This window comes from Panthera tigris, chromosome E3 (assembly GCF_018350195.1).
Source record: "Panthera tigris isolate Pti1 chromosome E3, P.tigris_Pti1_mat1.1, whole genome shotgun sequence".
NCBI lineage: Eukaryota > Metazoa > Chordata > Mammalia > Carnivora > Felidae > Panthera > Panthera tigris.
Window position 1 is genome coordinate 29,614,588 of NC_056675.1, and position 14,152 is coordinate 29,628,739.

At 40.6% G+C, this 14,152-nt stretch overlaps 1 protein-coding gene and 1 long non-coding RNA gene across 6 annotated transcripts in view; one reads left to right on the forward strand and one right to left on the reverse strand.

Annotated features, from left to right (window-relative positions):
* The window catches only part of MRTFB (myocardin related transcription factor B), a 214,451-nt gene that overhangs the window by 51,519 nt on the left and 148,780 nt on the right, over nt 1–14,152 (reverse strand). For all 4 annotated transcript variants that reach the window (XM_042972019.1, XM_042972021.1, XM_042972018.1 and 1 more), the window contains 3 exons: nt 6,457–6,522; nt 4,367–4,422; nt 3,063–3,138 (listed from right to left, as the gene is read on the reverse strand). In XM_042972019.1, coding sequence (XP_042827953.1) covers nt 3,063–3,138; nt 4,367–4,422; nt 6,457–6,522 — 198 coding nt within the window. The remainder of the gene's footprint in view (nt 1–3,062; nt 3,139–4,366; nt 4,423–6,456; nt 6,523–14,152) is intronic.
* LOC122234683 lies at nt 25–8,355 on the forward strand. 2 transcript variants are annotated; one of them, XR_006212593.1, is made up of 4 exons: nt 25–96; nt 3,304–3,454; nt 6,257–6,702; nt 7,866–8,355. It is a non-coding gene; the product is annotated as an uncharacterized LOC122234683 (long non-coding RNA). The 2 variants fall into 2 exon arrangements; XR_006212592.1 differs by lacking the exon at nt 7,866–8,355 and having other exon boundaries at nt 6,257–7,264.

The following is a 14,152-nucleotide window of genomic DNA, read 5'->3' on the forward strand; positions in this document are numbered from 1 at the left end:
TAGTCCTATGTCATAAAGATAGATGTCAATGGTCATAAAGAAGGCTCGGCTCATCTACTTGCAAACAGGAAGTTGTACAACAAATGCAAAAGTAACGTAAGTATCCTAGCTCATTCATCTGGGTAACTGTGTCAATGACTTGGCTTCTGGTACCTCTCATTAACATTTTATTACATTGTTCTAAATAATGTTTAGAAGTGATTAAAAACATGGTGAGATGTTAACCCCAAATTCTGAGTTGACAGTTGCCTGCCAGTTAAATTATATAGCAGAAGGTCTTTTAATGAAAATCCCCATAAATAATCTCAGGATTAACTGATGTTCTCTTTTTAGTGGGTACAATGTCCTGGCTGAAGCCCAAAGCACACCAAAAGCCCACGGCCCGTGAATTACTCCCCAGCACATCCGAGTGCTTCTCCTTCCACCAGCTGAATTACATGCTTACCAAAACTCAACCTTGATGGTCCACAAAACAGTTCATATCATTTCATATCTGCTGTCAACACATAATTTAACTACATCTTATAGGAAAATGATAAACTTCAAAAATAAGACTATTTCTTGGGAACCTAAGTTAAAGCCTTTGGAATGATTTGATAAAGGTGGGTTATTACAGAATAAGTCACTGTCAAATTAGGGCAATTAACAACTAAAATATTTGGGAAAAATTATAAAATCTAGGATTTTCCAACTCAGATTGCTTTTCAAGTGTCTTTATGTTGTTTTTTCCACCCTAAATGGAAATTGTAGATGACGTATGATAGCTGTGCTTCATGCAAGAAAGATGATGTGAACTCCATTCACTTCCCTAATGAGGGCCCTGGTCTTAAATCAGAGTATTGGTAATAAATGCACATTTCTGTAAGTGAAGATAACATGTGTGACCTCTCATTTTTAACACTTTCCTGTATAACCTTAGGCTGTGGCCCCCATCTTATTACATAAACCACTTCAAGCCACACAGGAAGATGACAGGTAGAGAGAATGAGACCATGCAAATCACTCTTAGGGTGATTTTAAATGCTGTTGTTAAGATCTAGGTAGGACAGTCTTCTGCCTTTCTCCTTTCTCCCATCAACATTTCCATATCAGGAATATGTCTGGAATGAAAATATCCTGAAAGTAAATAATTAGACGCTGGGATTTTGGTATGTTTCTGTTTTTGGTCTTGTGATCTCCTCATCTCCACGATGCTGAGGTTAGATTTTAGCTGAACTTCAGAAAAATAATTTAGACTTTTGCCTGCCAAACATCCAATTCAATCAAAATTGGGGTAATGTTAAAATAAGTTGGGGGGTTTCAAGTTATTTTTTAAAATTACAAATGATATATATTCTTTCTTTAAAAATCCCAACTTGAGAACAGATACTAAAAAAACATCACTTACGGGACGCTCATGCACATAGTTGGGTTTTTAACCATTGGGTAATCTTTTCTTCTTCTTCTTCTTCTTTTTTTAAAGCAAATATGATTCTTTTTGATAGTTAAATGTATTTGCTTTGGTTTTAATTATATTAATAAAGCCTGTTACAATTAGAAGGCAAGGTGAAACAGACAGCATTGTTCCTTCAAAAATGTCCTTTATAGGTCAAGGTATTTTTAGGTGCAGAAGGAGCCCCGTCCCCAGTTACTTACCACCACAATTGCTTCCTGAAGATTCACTTAACCCTGACATTTTTTGGTAGCTGTTTCTACCCTACCACTTGAGTTCTGGAAAAGCTTTTTTAGCCCATTGGACTTCTGAGAACACACTAAGAGTAGTGGAAGGCATATACCCGTCACTTCCCACCCCAGATATGGAGAAAGTCACATAATCATAGATTCTTTGGATTAGAAGAGACCCTACTTGGGGATGCAGATACCAACTTGCTACTTGGAATTTGTTTACAACATCCTACTGTGGTGTCATCCTGTGCTTCGTCCCCACCACAACAGCCTGTTTACTGCCATCGAGCCCTTTTCACAATCTGTAATTCATTTGTTTTGCCTGTTTATTATCTGTCCCTGCTACTAGATTGTAAACTTCATGAAAGCAGGCACCGATCTGGCTCATTTGCTGGGTCTCTGGGGTCTAGTTCACTGGCCAATGAATGACCACCTCAAATGAGCATAACCATATTGCTTCTGGAAGAGTTTTAAACATGTCTGACCTTCAGGATATTACTCCTTATGATGAGCGACAATCTAATACTTTATAATATCAACCTAATTCTAATACTAACTCTATCATTAGACCAGAGGAATAAGTATAATATTCCTACTTGAGAAGGGTCTCTGAATCTTTGTGAGAAATTTCCAGATTCTTTCTGTATCATCTCAGGGTTTAACACACTCAAGACTATCACGGGGTCAAGCTCCTAGTCCTTGCTTAATAAATCAGTCTGAGGAACAAAACAATGAAAGAAAACGTACTCAGGAGCTTATGCGGGGGGGGGGGGGGGATACTTTCAAGAATGCTCTGTCTTTAGACAGAAAAACATTCTGGTATGAGTCATGTGTCTCACTAGAGACAGAACAGAACTGTCCCTACCAGCTTCACAAGTGATGAAGCTAGACCACTGAGGAAATCCGGTGGGCTAAGTGGAGAGTATTTATATTAATGGTCAGATCAAGCTGGACTGTTGTGGGTACGTAACGACAAACAAAAGATGTTAGGTGTGGGCAGTGCACCAGGTAGATATAACAGGGTCCATCCAGATAGGTGAAAATCTAGGGTTACACTTGTGGCCACTGTACCCTTTATGACTTAATGGGAAAATATTCCTCACTGATGAAGAAATCCTCTGGACCAAAAATGTTTTTCCAGAACAGATGGTAGAGACATCTACAGCACCAGTTGGTGGGGCAGAGTCAGTTCATCAATTGGTTATTTGGAGAATCAAGCCTTCCCCATGTATCTAACATAACATTTTAGCTTTGGGTCTTCATGTTGGCTATCCAATTTGGAGGATGTCAGCCTGTGGGGTAAAAAGTTATTAAGATGGGAATAAACAGCAATGGTGGAATTCTCACTTCTTTTCTTGAGAAAATGCAGCAAAATAAGCAGAAATAAACATTTTTACCTTCTAAAATGTGCATCCTGACAAGTTCAGAACGATCTGGTCGGCTCCGAATCTTATGCTTCAAAAAGTTTTCAGTCTTGAGAGAGAGAGAGAAAGAGAGAGAGAGAGAGAGAAAGAGAGAGAGAGAGAAAGAGAGAGAAAGAGAGAGAGAGAGAGAGAGAGAGAGAGAGAGAGAGAGAAGAGAGTGAGTCTTACTATAAATTGTTTATGACTTATTGTGGTTTTGCATTTTTCTCTCAAGGTACTCCATTTAAATAAATTGTATACTCTTCGGTCATGATTTTGAGAAGAAAAGAGTAGCAATTAGTACTTTGAAGAGCTATTATCCAATACATAATTTGAACTGCAGCCTTCAAAACTACACAGGCACTTGAAATGCATGCTGGCATAAAGTAAGCACTTTACAGACTTTTATTTTAAAACTTGGAAAAGGCAAAAGGCTCATAATTTGCACAGACATAGGATTTTGATCATTTAAATATCTAATAGCTACACTTCAGGTCAAGTAAAAATCCACCTAAATAACAAAGTTCTTTAAAATCCTAATGTGTTTTCATTGATGAATTCATATCCTTGATCATACTTTCTTACTCAGAAAGGTTCTCAGCTGAAACAATAAGGCTTTCAAATGGGTTTTATATTTTATAAGATTCTAAGAGATCATTATCGCCTTCTGGGAAAATTCCTACGGAAATTTTGGAACATGCTTATTTTCATATTGCATGATAGAAGTATTCCCTAAAGCAAAAAGAATGAATGTGCATAATGGTACTTTTAAACAAAAGTAATGAACATGAATTCGATGTGCAAATGGCATGGAAAACTCTCAAAGAATAGAGCGGAGTTGAAACACAGCAACTTCTTTAATTCAGCCAGATTCTCCTGCCCTTGGTCAAACGTACAGCTGACGCAGACCCAGTAAGGAAACCACCTAAAGATGTGTGGTTGTCGGGACACCACTTGGGCTGTCGGTCTGCTGGGGTAACAGGCGGCAGAAATACTCCATGGTTATTCTAAAACCTGTTGGTATGCCCCAGCACTGAAATGAAGAAATGCGATTTGTCCTTTATGTACAAAACCAGTTACTGGTTTTAAAAGAACAAAATTTGAACATCATGCTTTTTCTACAAACTTCCAAGATTCAACTACCCCAGAATATATAACTCTGGAAGCCACCTGTCCTGAAAATACACTGCATTTTCTCTATGGATATATTTAGGAGTAAGATTGCTACTTGCCCACAGGTACTTTAAAATACAAGAGAGAAGCAGAGAAGCAGAACCTCTGAAACTGAAATTTCTTACTCTGGCTCGTTCCAAGCTTTTTATCTGCTCATGGAATGCAGCTGGGCTCTTCAAAGCTGTGAGAAGAATAAGAACCATGTAGACAGACGAGTTAATATTTCAGCCAAACGTTAGCGTACATTATGTTGATGTTCCTTCTTAATCTTACTAGTTTGCATCTACAGTTCCATTTATTACTAGTTCCTTTAGGAGATCTGCAAAATTTGAAACCTTAGACGTTTCAGAATTAAAATCATATATTCACAAATAAAACAAGTGAACATTGAGGATAGAGTTGTACACATAATGACAATACAAGTACCAGGTCAGACTAGTTGGAGCCAACAGTTGGGCCAAATTACCATCACCAAGGGAACCGCGTGATGACTCCTTGATGGGTCTTTGCTCCGAGTGGCCATAAAAGATACCAGAAAAAGCCCAAATGTCCGGAGGACGTTTAGCCTAGGAGTGGTCTAACCTTGAACACGAGGACATGCTACACTTTCTGTCTAGCAGAGGTGAGTTACCATTCACTGAGACCCCACAATGGACATAGTCCTTCGCCCTGTGGTCAATCACAGTTATATCGTGGCTGATCGTCACCACCTCGCAAGGTAGGTATCAGGCCAAGTACAGACGAAAGGCTCAAAGTGGTTACCCAAATTCTCGAAGCCATATAGCTAAATTGTGATCAAAGTGCAATCTAAGTCTAGCATTGTGAATTAGAAGGTGTCATGATCTTTCTATTGGACCACGGTGCAACTCACCCTAAAGACCTAATGATTCTTTAATATGTTAACTACTAGTACTTTAAATATTCCAGAATCCCAGAGGGAGGATAAGCAGTGTTTTACTAAAACATCATTTACTACAGTATTTCTATCAATTATCTTTGCAAAATCTTTTGTGTGTATGTCCACCTGTAAGAACTACAGGCAGTCAGATGCTGTGCATAGGATTTGGGCTAGGTTTACTTGGGCCGTCACCTCTAAAACTTGACTCTCTGGGTAGGATTATTTTCAGCTCTGGTACTTGAAGCACTGCAAAGATTCCTAGGAGACAAGCCCATACAGGTTTCTGTCTAGGGAGCAGCTCCCAAAATCAGACTAGAGCTGGCTTGGCAGTGGTGTTTTAAATATCACTGATACTATTTAATTGATTGGTTCATCATTGGGAATGTGGTAGAGAAATCTGGCAGATCCTCAAACCACCTTCTGAGTCTATCATAATACTAGATTCAAAATATTTAGATACTCAATTAATAGTAGTCCAGAAAAGTTTTATTGGGAAAAAAGTCTACTGCAGAGAACAACTGTTCTCATAAGCCAAAAAAAGGTGGGGAAGCATAAATTCATTTTGTAATTTCTTCTTAGTCTTTTAAAGCCATATAAATTACTTCTTCGAGAGATCAATTTTTAGACAAATATCCATATAAATAATCATAACACCAAAGCAACCACTCTTCCACCTCTAAAACAGGAAATTACCTCCAAACTTGGTGAGCAAAGGTAAGAAGGCAACAGGCAAATATTCTAGAATTAATCAACTCTAAAAAATGAAGGCCTCGAAATACCTCCAAATTATCTACTTGGGCAAGAAAGATTTTATTAATTATAAACAGAATGTGTATTAGTCCTGTAACCGAGATGCACTTAATTACAGACCAGACTGTACTGTATCAAGGATAATTAACTTGAATTAAATAAAGTAGAACAAGTTTTAAAATTAATTTTATCACGTTACTTTTGCAAGTCAAAGTAACACTGGACCCGTTAGGCAGAGAGGAGTCTGATGATTTCAAAACTAACACGAGGGCTCATGTTGGAAGTGAGAACTGATTTCAACCTAACTACCCCGTTTTCAAGGTGTTCTTTGTGTAATACAGAATTAATTCAAGCCCATCTTTTACAGTGCATCTGGTTTTCAAAATGTTCTTTGAGAGGATTCTCTTAGGCTGGCAGCGCTGATGCCCGGTTTTCCGTATCAGCTCACGTGGACGCCGTATACTGACTACGTGGACACAACTGAAAGCAGAGTGCGGTCCAGGTTCTTCCCGGACGGGTGCGCTTTGTTACATCACACTGGAGGTGACAGTGACACTGAAATCTTACGTGGCATGATGCCCTGGTCCACCAGCTGTTCTCTCGTCCTCCTCTGTTGGAGCCTCAGCTGGAGCACTGTGAAAAGGAAAGGATCACCACTGAGTTTATCGGCAACTGCAGGTGCCAACTAGCGGATCCTGGAGGAGATACAACTACGCTTTATTAAACCCCTTCTACTTCATAAGCGAGTGAGGATAATACCTGGCACCGTCCAACTTGTAAAAAGAAAACCGATTTGTAGTTTCTGCCAGTTTGGTGAGCTCGGAAGTTCCCTTGGCTTCTTTTTTGTTTAGTTAGTTCATAATCTTAATTTGATGAATATAGCTAAGTATTTGTTGTTTAAATACAATGACAACATACTCTGCAAATAAACAAAAATAGTTGGCTTATACCTAAGTTAAGACTTGGGAATAAAAAATTTTAACTTGTAGAAATAGAAATATGAGATTCCTTGACATTAATTGGCTTTTTTTTTTTTTAAAGCAACAAAAATTTATTTTAAGATTGACTTATTCGGAGAGATTTGCTCCATCTGGAACGAGTTTTAAATAGCTTTAATGAAGGCCAAGTATATAACAAAAATTAGACCTGTGAGGTATTACTAATGACCCAAAGGAAAATTTCTAAATTAAGAACTTAAAGTTTAATAATCTTTGCACAAACATCACACCATGTCTCACTCTACAAGTTCTAAAAAAAGCCAAAATCAATCGATATCTTATCTTTTTAATGAAGAGAAGAAAGAATAAATCATTAGAATTTGTAGAGAATGAAGTTTACGTCACAAAATGTGAAAATCCAGTTTGCCACATTTAATAAAAAAAAAAGTTTCCCCTGTATTTCTCCAGCAGCTTCCTTTCCTAGCATCTATTTTTGTCTGGAAAACGAGCCGATCTTCACAAAAGAATTACGTGAAGTAACTTTGAAAAATACTTTCCTTGGTTTACCTTATGTTCAATTTTAAGTTTCTATTTTGATTTTTGTGGTTTCATCTATGGATGAAAACCAAGGTTAGGATTATTAAGGGTCTGAGTAAGGTTTGCCAATATGCTAAAAAAAAAAAAAATTACCTCTATGTACTTCTGGAAGAAAGAGAGAGAATTTTCTAGCAAGGGGGTGATGGCTGGCCCGAGAGGCTAGCTCAGGCCAGTCACGCACCCAGGCTCAAACAATATGCAAATGATGGCTCCTAGTTGTAACGACCCCCTGAGATCCAAAGGCACAGGGCCCAGGGCCCTTATATCCTTTGCTTTTTGCTTGCCCTTGTGCTGGGTGCACAGCACAGTCCTAGAGACAGTTCCAAAACAGTCTAGACTGCAAAATGGCTTGTAAACACATTTTCTTATTCAATGCTAGATATGAATGTCATCCTTTACTAAATGCTGAAAATTTTTTTTTGCTTCTTTTGGGGGCCGTAGGGATCACAAAGCATCAATGACCTCCCATTTAGAACCGAAGCAACTGACCTAAGATTCTATCACATAAAGCCAAAGAAAAATTTGATGAGTCAAAAAAATACAGGCACATGTTTCTCCCAGTAAAATGGCTTGTGATACTTTGAATCAATTATGCTCTAACACAAAGATCGTTTCCCTGATAACTTACAGTTTCCTGAGGACAGTATGTTCCCACCAAGGTACTTCACTAGGAACAAAAACAGCCAAAGTGATGACCTATGAACAGGATAGCACCCAAACGGCTGCATCCTCTAACATTCTTCTGTGAATGCTAAAGCTAACACTTGTCTGAACTTGAGACGGTCATTTCAAGAGGCCGAATCCCAAGAAGAGGAATACTGAGGGGAGAAAAGGGTCAGAACCATCTCCAGTTCAAGGGCTGACACTTCTGGAACACGGTGGTCCATGTCTGCTGATGGATCTCTAGCAGTGGCAGCCTTCCTTTCTCACAAGGGGGTCCTCAAAGAAAGGTGTAAAATAGAAAGAGTAATGAAAACATCAACAGCCCCCTTCTTTGGTTTAAAACAAACAAGCAAAGCACCGTACTTGTGACACATTGTGAGACACACGTATCAAACACGATACAGATCTTTAGGGTGCGTGGCATCTCGGGATGATGGACACATTTGCAACAGCTTCATCTGCAAACCGCAGTGACGACAGTAAGCCACAGTAAGCCGTAAGCGTCTCCTGACTGCACGCGGGTCAGCGGCCCTCATGCACTTTGCTGGCAGCCCTGCCCGCCATCAGGTCTTTGACTAGACATCACATTCTCATGCTGACATGCAAAGTGCGTGTGCTACCAGGAGGGTACCACACAACGTGGACGCACGTCACCGACGGTGAAGACGAAGCAAACACCAAACACAAACCACGTGTGTTTTCCATCCAGGTTCCTACGTGGCAAAACAAAGCACCTTTCTTATGCCATACTGCTTGCAGGGAGGGGAATCATCTTGCCCATCGATTCCCTTCTCATTGCCTCTGTAACCTTCCCAAGAAGCAACATCATCGTGCTACAGCGCTACTCAAAGCAGGGGAGGCGGGCAGCCTTCGTCTCCTAAGAGCCACGTACTGAGTGTCCGCTCGTGACTGCACGGAACACGTGTGGGATGCACGGCCAAGGGCGGCAGGAGCAGCAACGGCCAGGAATGGAGGGTGTGTGTCGAAGCAAAGACGTGAGGAAGAACATGAATGGAAGAGGCAGAGGTACAGATGACAGTCAGGGTGTAAGCCTGATGACCCAGTCTGGCTTAGTTTTCACCTCTAACAGGAGGGGGGCGGCCCTGAACACACTGCACCGACTGTCAGGCACAACGCCCCGTGGAGAGCCTCGGGCACGTTGCCACTTTGGGTCAGTGTTAAAACACAATTACAGTATTTGCCCACATTAAATATAACCAGTCACTCACAACCTGATGGAAGCTCTTCTGAGAATTTATAAAAAGTACAAATAGGTACAGGCTCATGATTCTGGGAAACAGCAAACCTCCTTTGGGTACTTCCCACTCAGCCCGTCAGTAAAAAAGTTCACGTATCATAAGCGACAACCAGTCCGCACCCCAAAGGCAGAACGTCCAGCCCAGGAGAGGCGAGGATGGAATGATGCACACAGTGTGGCTGTCCCACAGAACTGGAAAACCGGAGCTGGCAGAACCGGAAGCTGAGCCAGGGCAGCGAAGGCGCGAGGGGTCCTGAAGACAGAGGACCTGACTCTGTTAGTGATCAGAGCGCCACTTGTGGTTGTGGGATCAAGATGCTTTCTCGACTTTCTCTGTGGCCCTTATGAATCCGGCCCGGAGACCATTTTCCTCCCTTGTAGGCTCCACACTCGTGCTCCCGTGGACACAGGGAAGGCCCGGCCCGCTGACCTCTGCCGGGCCTGCCGCACGGTTGTCGTTCTTAAGACAAAGGAGTAAACTGCTATCCCGGCTGATCTCTGGAAAAGTGACACACTCTGCGTGTGTCGGTAAGACTGCACTTCTGTAGCCACGAAGGCAAGACTAGAGGCTGGTCCGGCAGGTGCTTTCTTGGGGTGGCGGTGGGTGGCCGAACAGTTGCCTAAGAAGCCAACGTCCTGGACAATGGCCTTGCGTCTGAAAAATGAACCTCAGAGTGTCCTCCCTGGTGCCGAGATGGGCGGATCCACTGAGCTACTGGGCTGACACCACAGCCTCCACCCTATTAGGAGATTAACTAAAACTGAGGGTTCTCCATGGCCACTTTGCAAATACTACACGCAAGAGAAGAAAACATGTAAATCTAGAGAATTCTGAGGGAGAAAAAACCATAGTTCCAAACAGTCAGCGAGCGGCTACATCGTTTCAGAAAACAAAGGACACGGTAATAACAGAGCAAAGAGAATTCACGTTACCATTGCTCTTATTTGAACATTTTCAAAGAATGCCTTTGTCTTTGAAAAATGTAGAAATGAAAACAATCCAACACATGATCCTGATAAGTCCTTCAGTTTAAAATTGTTGAGTTTAAACTCATTTGATTTTCTCAACAACGGGGGGGGGGGGTTAGATATAAAAGATACGTATCTCATTATACAGCTAGCACTGTACTCTCTGTGTAAAAGCAAATACCTCAAGCTGAGAATTCTACGACAGCTCTGTTTCCTGATGACAAGACTCACAAGAGGTGCTCAAAGGACCTCCATCAACGAAGGGAGAGGAAGTGACAGAGCCATTTGCATACTGTATGTGGCACATCTTTCTTAATTAGCCGAGTCCAAGTCTTTTATTTTTTATTAGAAGAAAAACTTTTCATCTAAGAGTCAGATATGTTCATTACACAGGCTAAGGAAATATACCAAAGGAGGAGGAAGAAACTAAGCAACAAAATCCCTGAGTATATCACCCACAGACACACAACTACTGCAACCATACTGGGGTATTTCCTCTGTCTCTTATCTAGGCCTAAGTTTGGACCCTCTGCTTCCACACATCATACCGTACATGTAATGAAAAACACTCTTATTTTAACGACTACACATTCTTTGGCGCGCACACTCCATGGTCTACTAAATATCTGCCTGTCATTTAGCACGGGGGTCGTTCCCAATTTATGCAACTATATACAATGATGCTATGGTGGAATTTTTGTGTATAAAGTTTGTTCCTTACTTCCAGGTATTTCCCTAATTCCTAGAAGGAGTAATACCTCTAGTGGTCCATAGAAGGTATGGCCGTGAAGTAGTGAGATGCATTTCTTCGGGGGCAAACCAGCATCTTTGGAAATTATAGCAGATGGGGGAGGGCGTGAATACAGACTACTTTACATCTACTTCATGTAGAGAAAAAAATTCTTAATTATTGAATTTTCCCAAGGTGGACAGGTCTTAATACTTTTTAAGGCTAACCTTCAGGGCTTACTCTTATATTTCAGCAGAGAGGAAAAAGTACAAGCAATTTAAAAAATTCTATTTTGTGCTATTCTTTACTACAACAGATGAAAACAATAAATGTGTCAAGGGAAGTGCTGGAGGCTTGTTCTTTTTTTTTTTTTTTTTAAAGAAATGTAAAACTTGGATTTTTAAGCACCGTTCCAAAAAATGAAAGGGAGCTTATTCAATGTTAAAGAGGAAATGTCTCTGTTATACGGCATCACAGACACTCTACACATTGAAGAGTATTTTCTTTTAGTTCCTTTCCCCTGCTTTTTGTTAAATGGATTAAAATGCTTTTGGAACAAAATTTCCAGGTTAGTTTCTAATAGAAAAAAAAAAAAGAAACATAATATGCAATAATGTCGTTCACATAATACTTACACCCCACTTCAAAATTTTCAGCCGCTTTATGAACCAAGGCGATTTGTCTGTTCTCTTTTTTTTCTGTAAGCAGAACGTTTGAAGTGCTTCTATAATATGACATAAAGTGCTTTTTCACTCTAAAGGAAAAAAGCCCCATATTATGCAGCATTTTAATAACATACGACAGTTGAGCATGAACTGGATAAGCCAGAGCAACGTGCAGTTTTGGCGCAAAGGGCTTGCGAGGGGACATCTGAGGACTGTATACTACAAAAACAGGGCAGAAATGACCCTTTCTGGGAAGCGGTATGGCAGTGGGCCATGATCTTGGAAATTCTCAATAAATAGCCAGTTTCACTTATGGGGTACGAAGGAGGGTGGGACAAGAAGGGGAGGGGACATAAGCAGCTGTCGGTGCGTCAGAGAACCTGACTGCGGGACATCGGGCAGGATAAACTGCAGAATCACGGGGAATGAAAACCCAAAATCCTGAGCAGTCAAGGGAAGGCCGGCTAACCAGAGGCCAAAGCAAAGATGGAAAACCAAAGAATACTCTGGAATTGATGATGTATCGACTCTGAAGTCAATACCAGGCAAATACCAGTCAAAACCAGGCCCTGGTTTCAGTTTTTCAATTTAATTTTATTTTTTCAAACAGATGTTTGAGGAAAGGGAATAAAGTGATTGGGGTTTGGCAAAAATCTATTACGGACCGTTTAAACTACATTAACTTAGGGGCCTGGGGTGCCTGGGTGGCTCAGTCTGTTAGGCGTCCAACTACGGCTCAGGTCATGACCTCACAGTTGGCAGCTCTGAGCTCTGCGTTGGGCACACTGCTGTCAGCAGCCCACTTTGTATCCTCAGGGTCCCTCTCTCTCTGCCCTTCCCCCACTAGCACTCTCTCTCAAAAATAAATTAACATTTAAAATAAATTAGGGGCCTGATGCTATGAAAACAAGACAATGTTATCATCATAACATCTTTTCAACAGATATGGGAGGGAGTGACGGGCCCCTAAGTCACATCTTAGGACAGTGAAGCCTGAGGGCCCCATTCAGTCCTGGATGCAGTGGTTTATTAAAGTGGCAGTTGAGTGGTAAAATGTACAACTACATTTGCTTACAGGTAAGGCCGAAAATTTGAAGTCTTGGAAAAATGTGATATTGAAATAGCAAAAGATTGATGAACTTTTCCTTGTCCTTAAAAATAAATGTTTAAAAAGGTGGTAGTTATTAATACTGTACTATGACCACTATTACTCCAGATGCTTGGGAAAAATTACCATTTTTTGCCCCAAATATAAAACCATAAGGATTGTTAAAAAGACTTTATTATTTTTTAAAGCAGTTTTAGATTTACAACAAAACTGAGAGGGAAGGACAGATTTCCCACATACCCCTGCCCCCACACATACAGTCTCCCCCATTATCAGCAAGGTTTTAAAAAATTTAATCCCACCAAGATTCGCATGTTCTTGGTGTGGACGGGTACTCTGTAGTCAGAAGGTAAGCAGTCATATCCTGAGAATTCCATCTGGGCCCGGGTCTCAGAAATACACCACTATATGTACCACCAATGCCTCTATTCAAAATCCATGTTTTAGGAGAATCTTTTCTATTTATTTGTTGAAATAAAAGTGACACACACACATAAAAAAGGCATTAAAAAGAACAGTGAATGTTGGTCCATCCCGCTCCCCACCTCTAGTCCTCCACCATAAAGGAAAGCACTGGGAAGCTTCCATGGCTCCAGAGGGTGTTCTGTGAATATTCCTAGAATATTAAATATAAAATATGCAAAGGAGATATATGGGGTGAGATCTTACTATTCATGTAGTTTGGTGATGTGCTTTAAAACACCCCACGAAATCTAGCTCATTCTTACCAGCTGTGTTAACGGCTGTATCTAATGTGTGGAGGTCTCAATTGTATACACATTAAGTCTCTAGGTTTTTTGCTATTATAAACCAGGCTGCGGTGATTGTCCTCATTCATTTTTTTGGTATCCTTTCATGATGATGATTATATAAAATGTATGATAACAGAATATGCACTTCAAATTCTGATAGGGGTGCTTTTCAATCCAAATGGTTTCAGCACTCTGTAGTCCCACTTACGACGTAAGAGAGGACACTTCTGTTCGTCCCTTCCCCAGTATGTGCGCCATCGTGTCTTAAGAGAAGTTTAAATTCAGAAACAAAGATCACTTCCACTCACCCCAGACCACTGGCAAATATCATGCCAAAAATAATAGTAAAATGTGATATAACTAATAAGGAGTAAGGGACCAAAAGACATCAAAAGAATTAGGGAGGGTGATGGGGCAGGTTTTTGACTGAATGTGGAGACATTTACGGTTGTCAGAAGCTCTAGTTAAGCTTTCTGTTGCAAACCTCGTATTTATTCATAAACCTGGAAGAATTTTCTGATGTTCCTGGGTAGAAACCTCAAGCACAAGACATCTCATTTTTTCCCCCTTCAACACAGCTGAG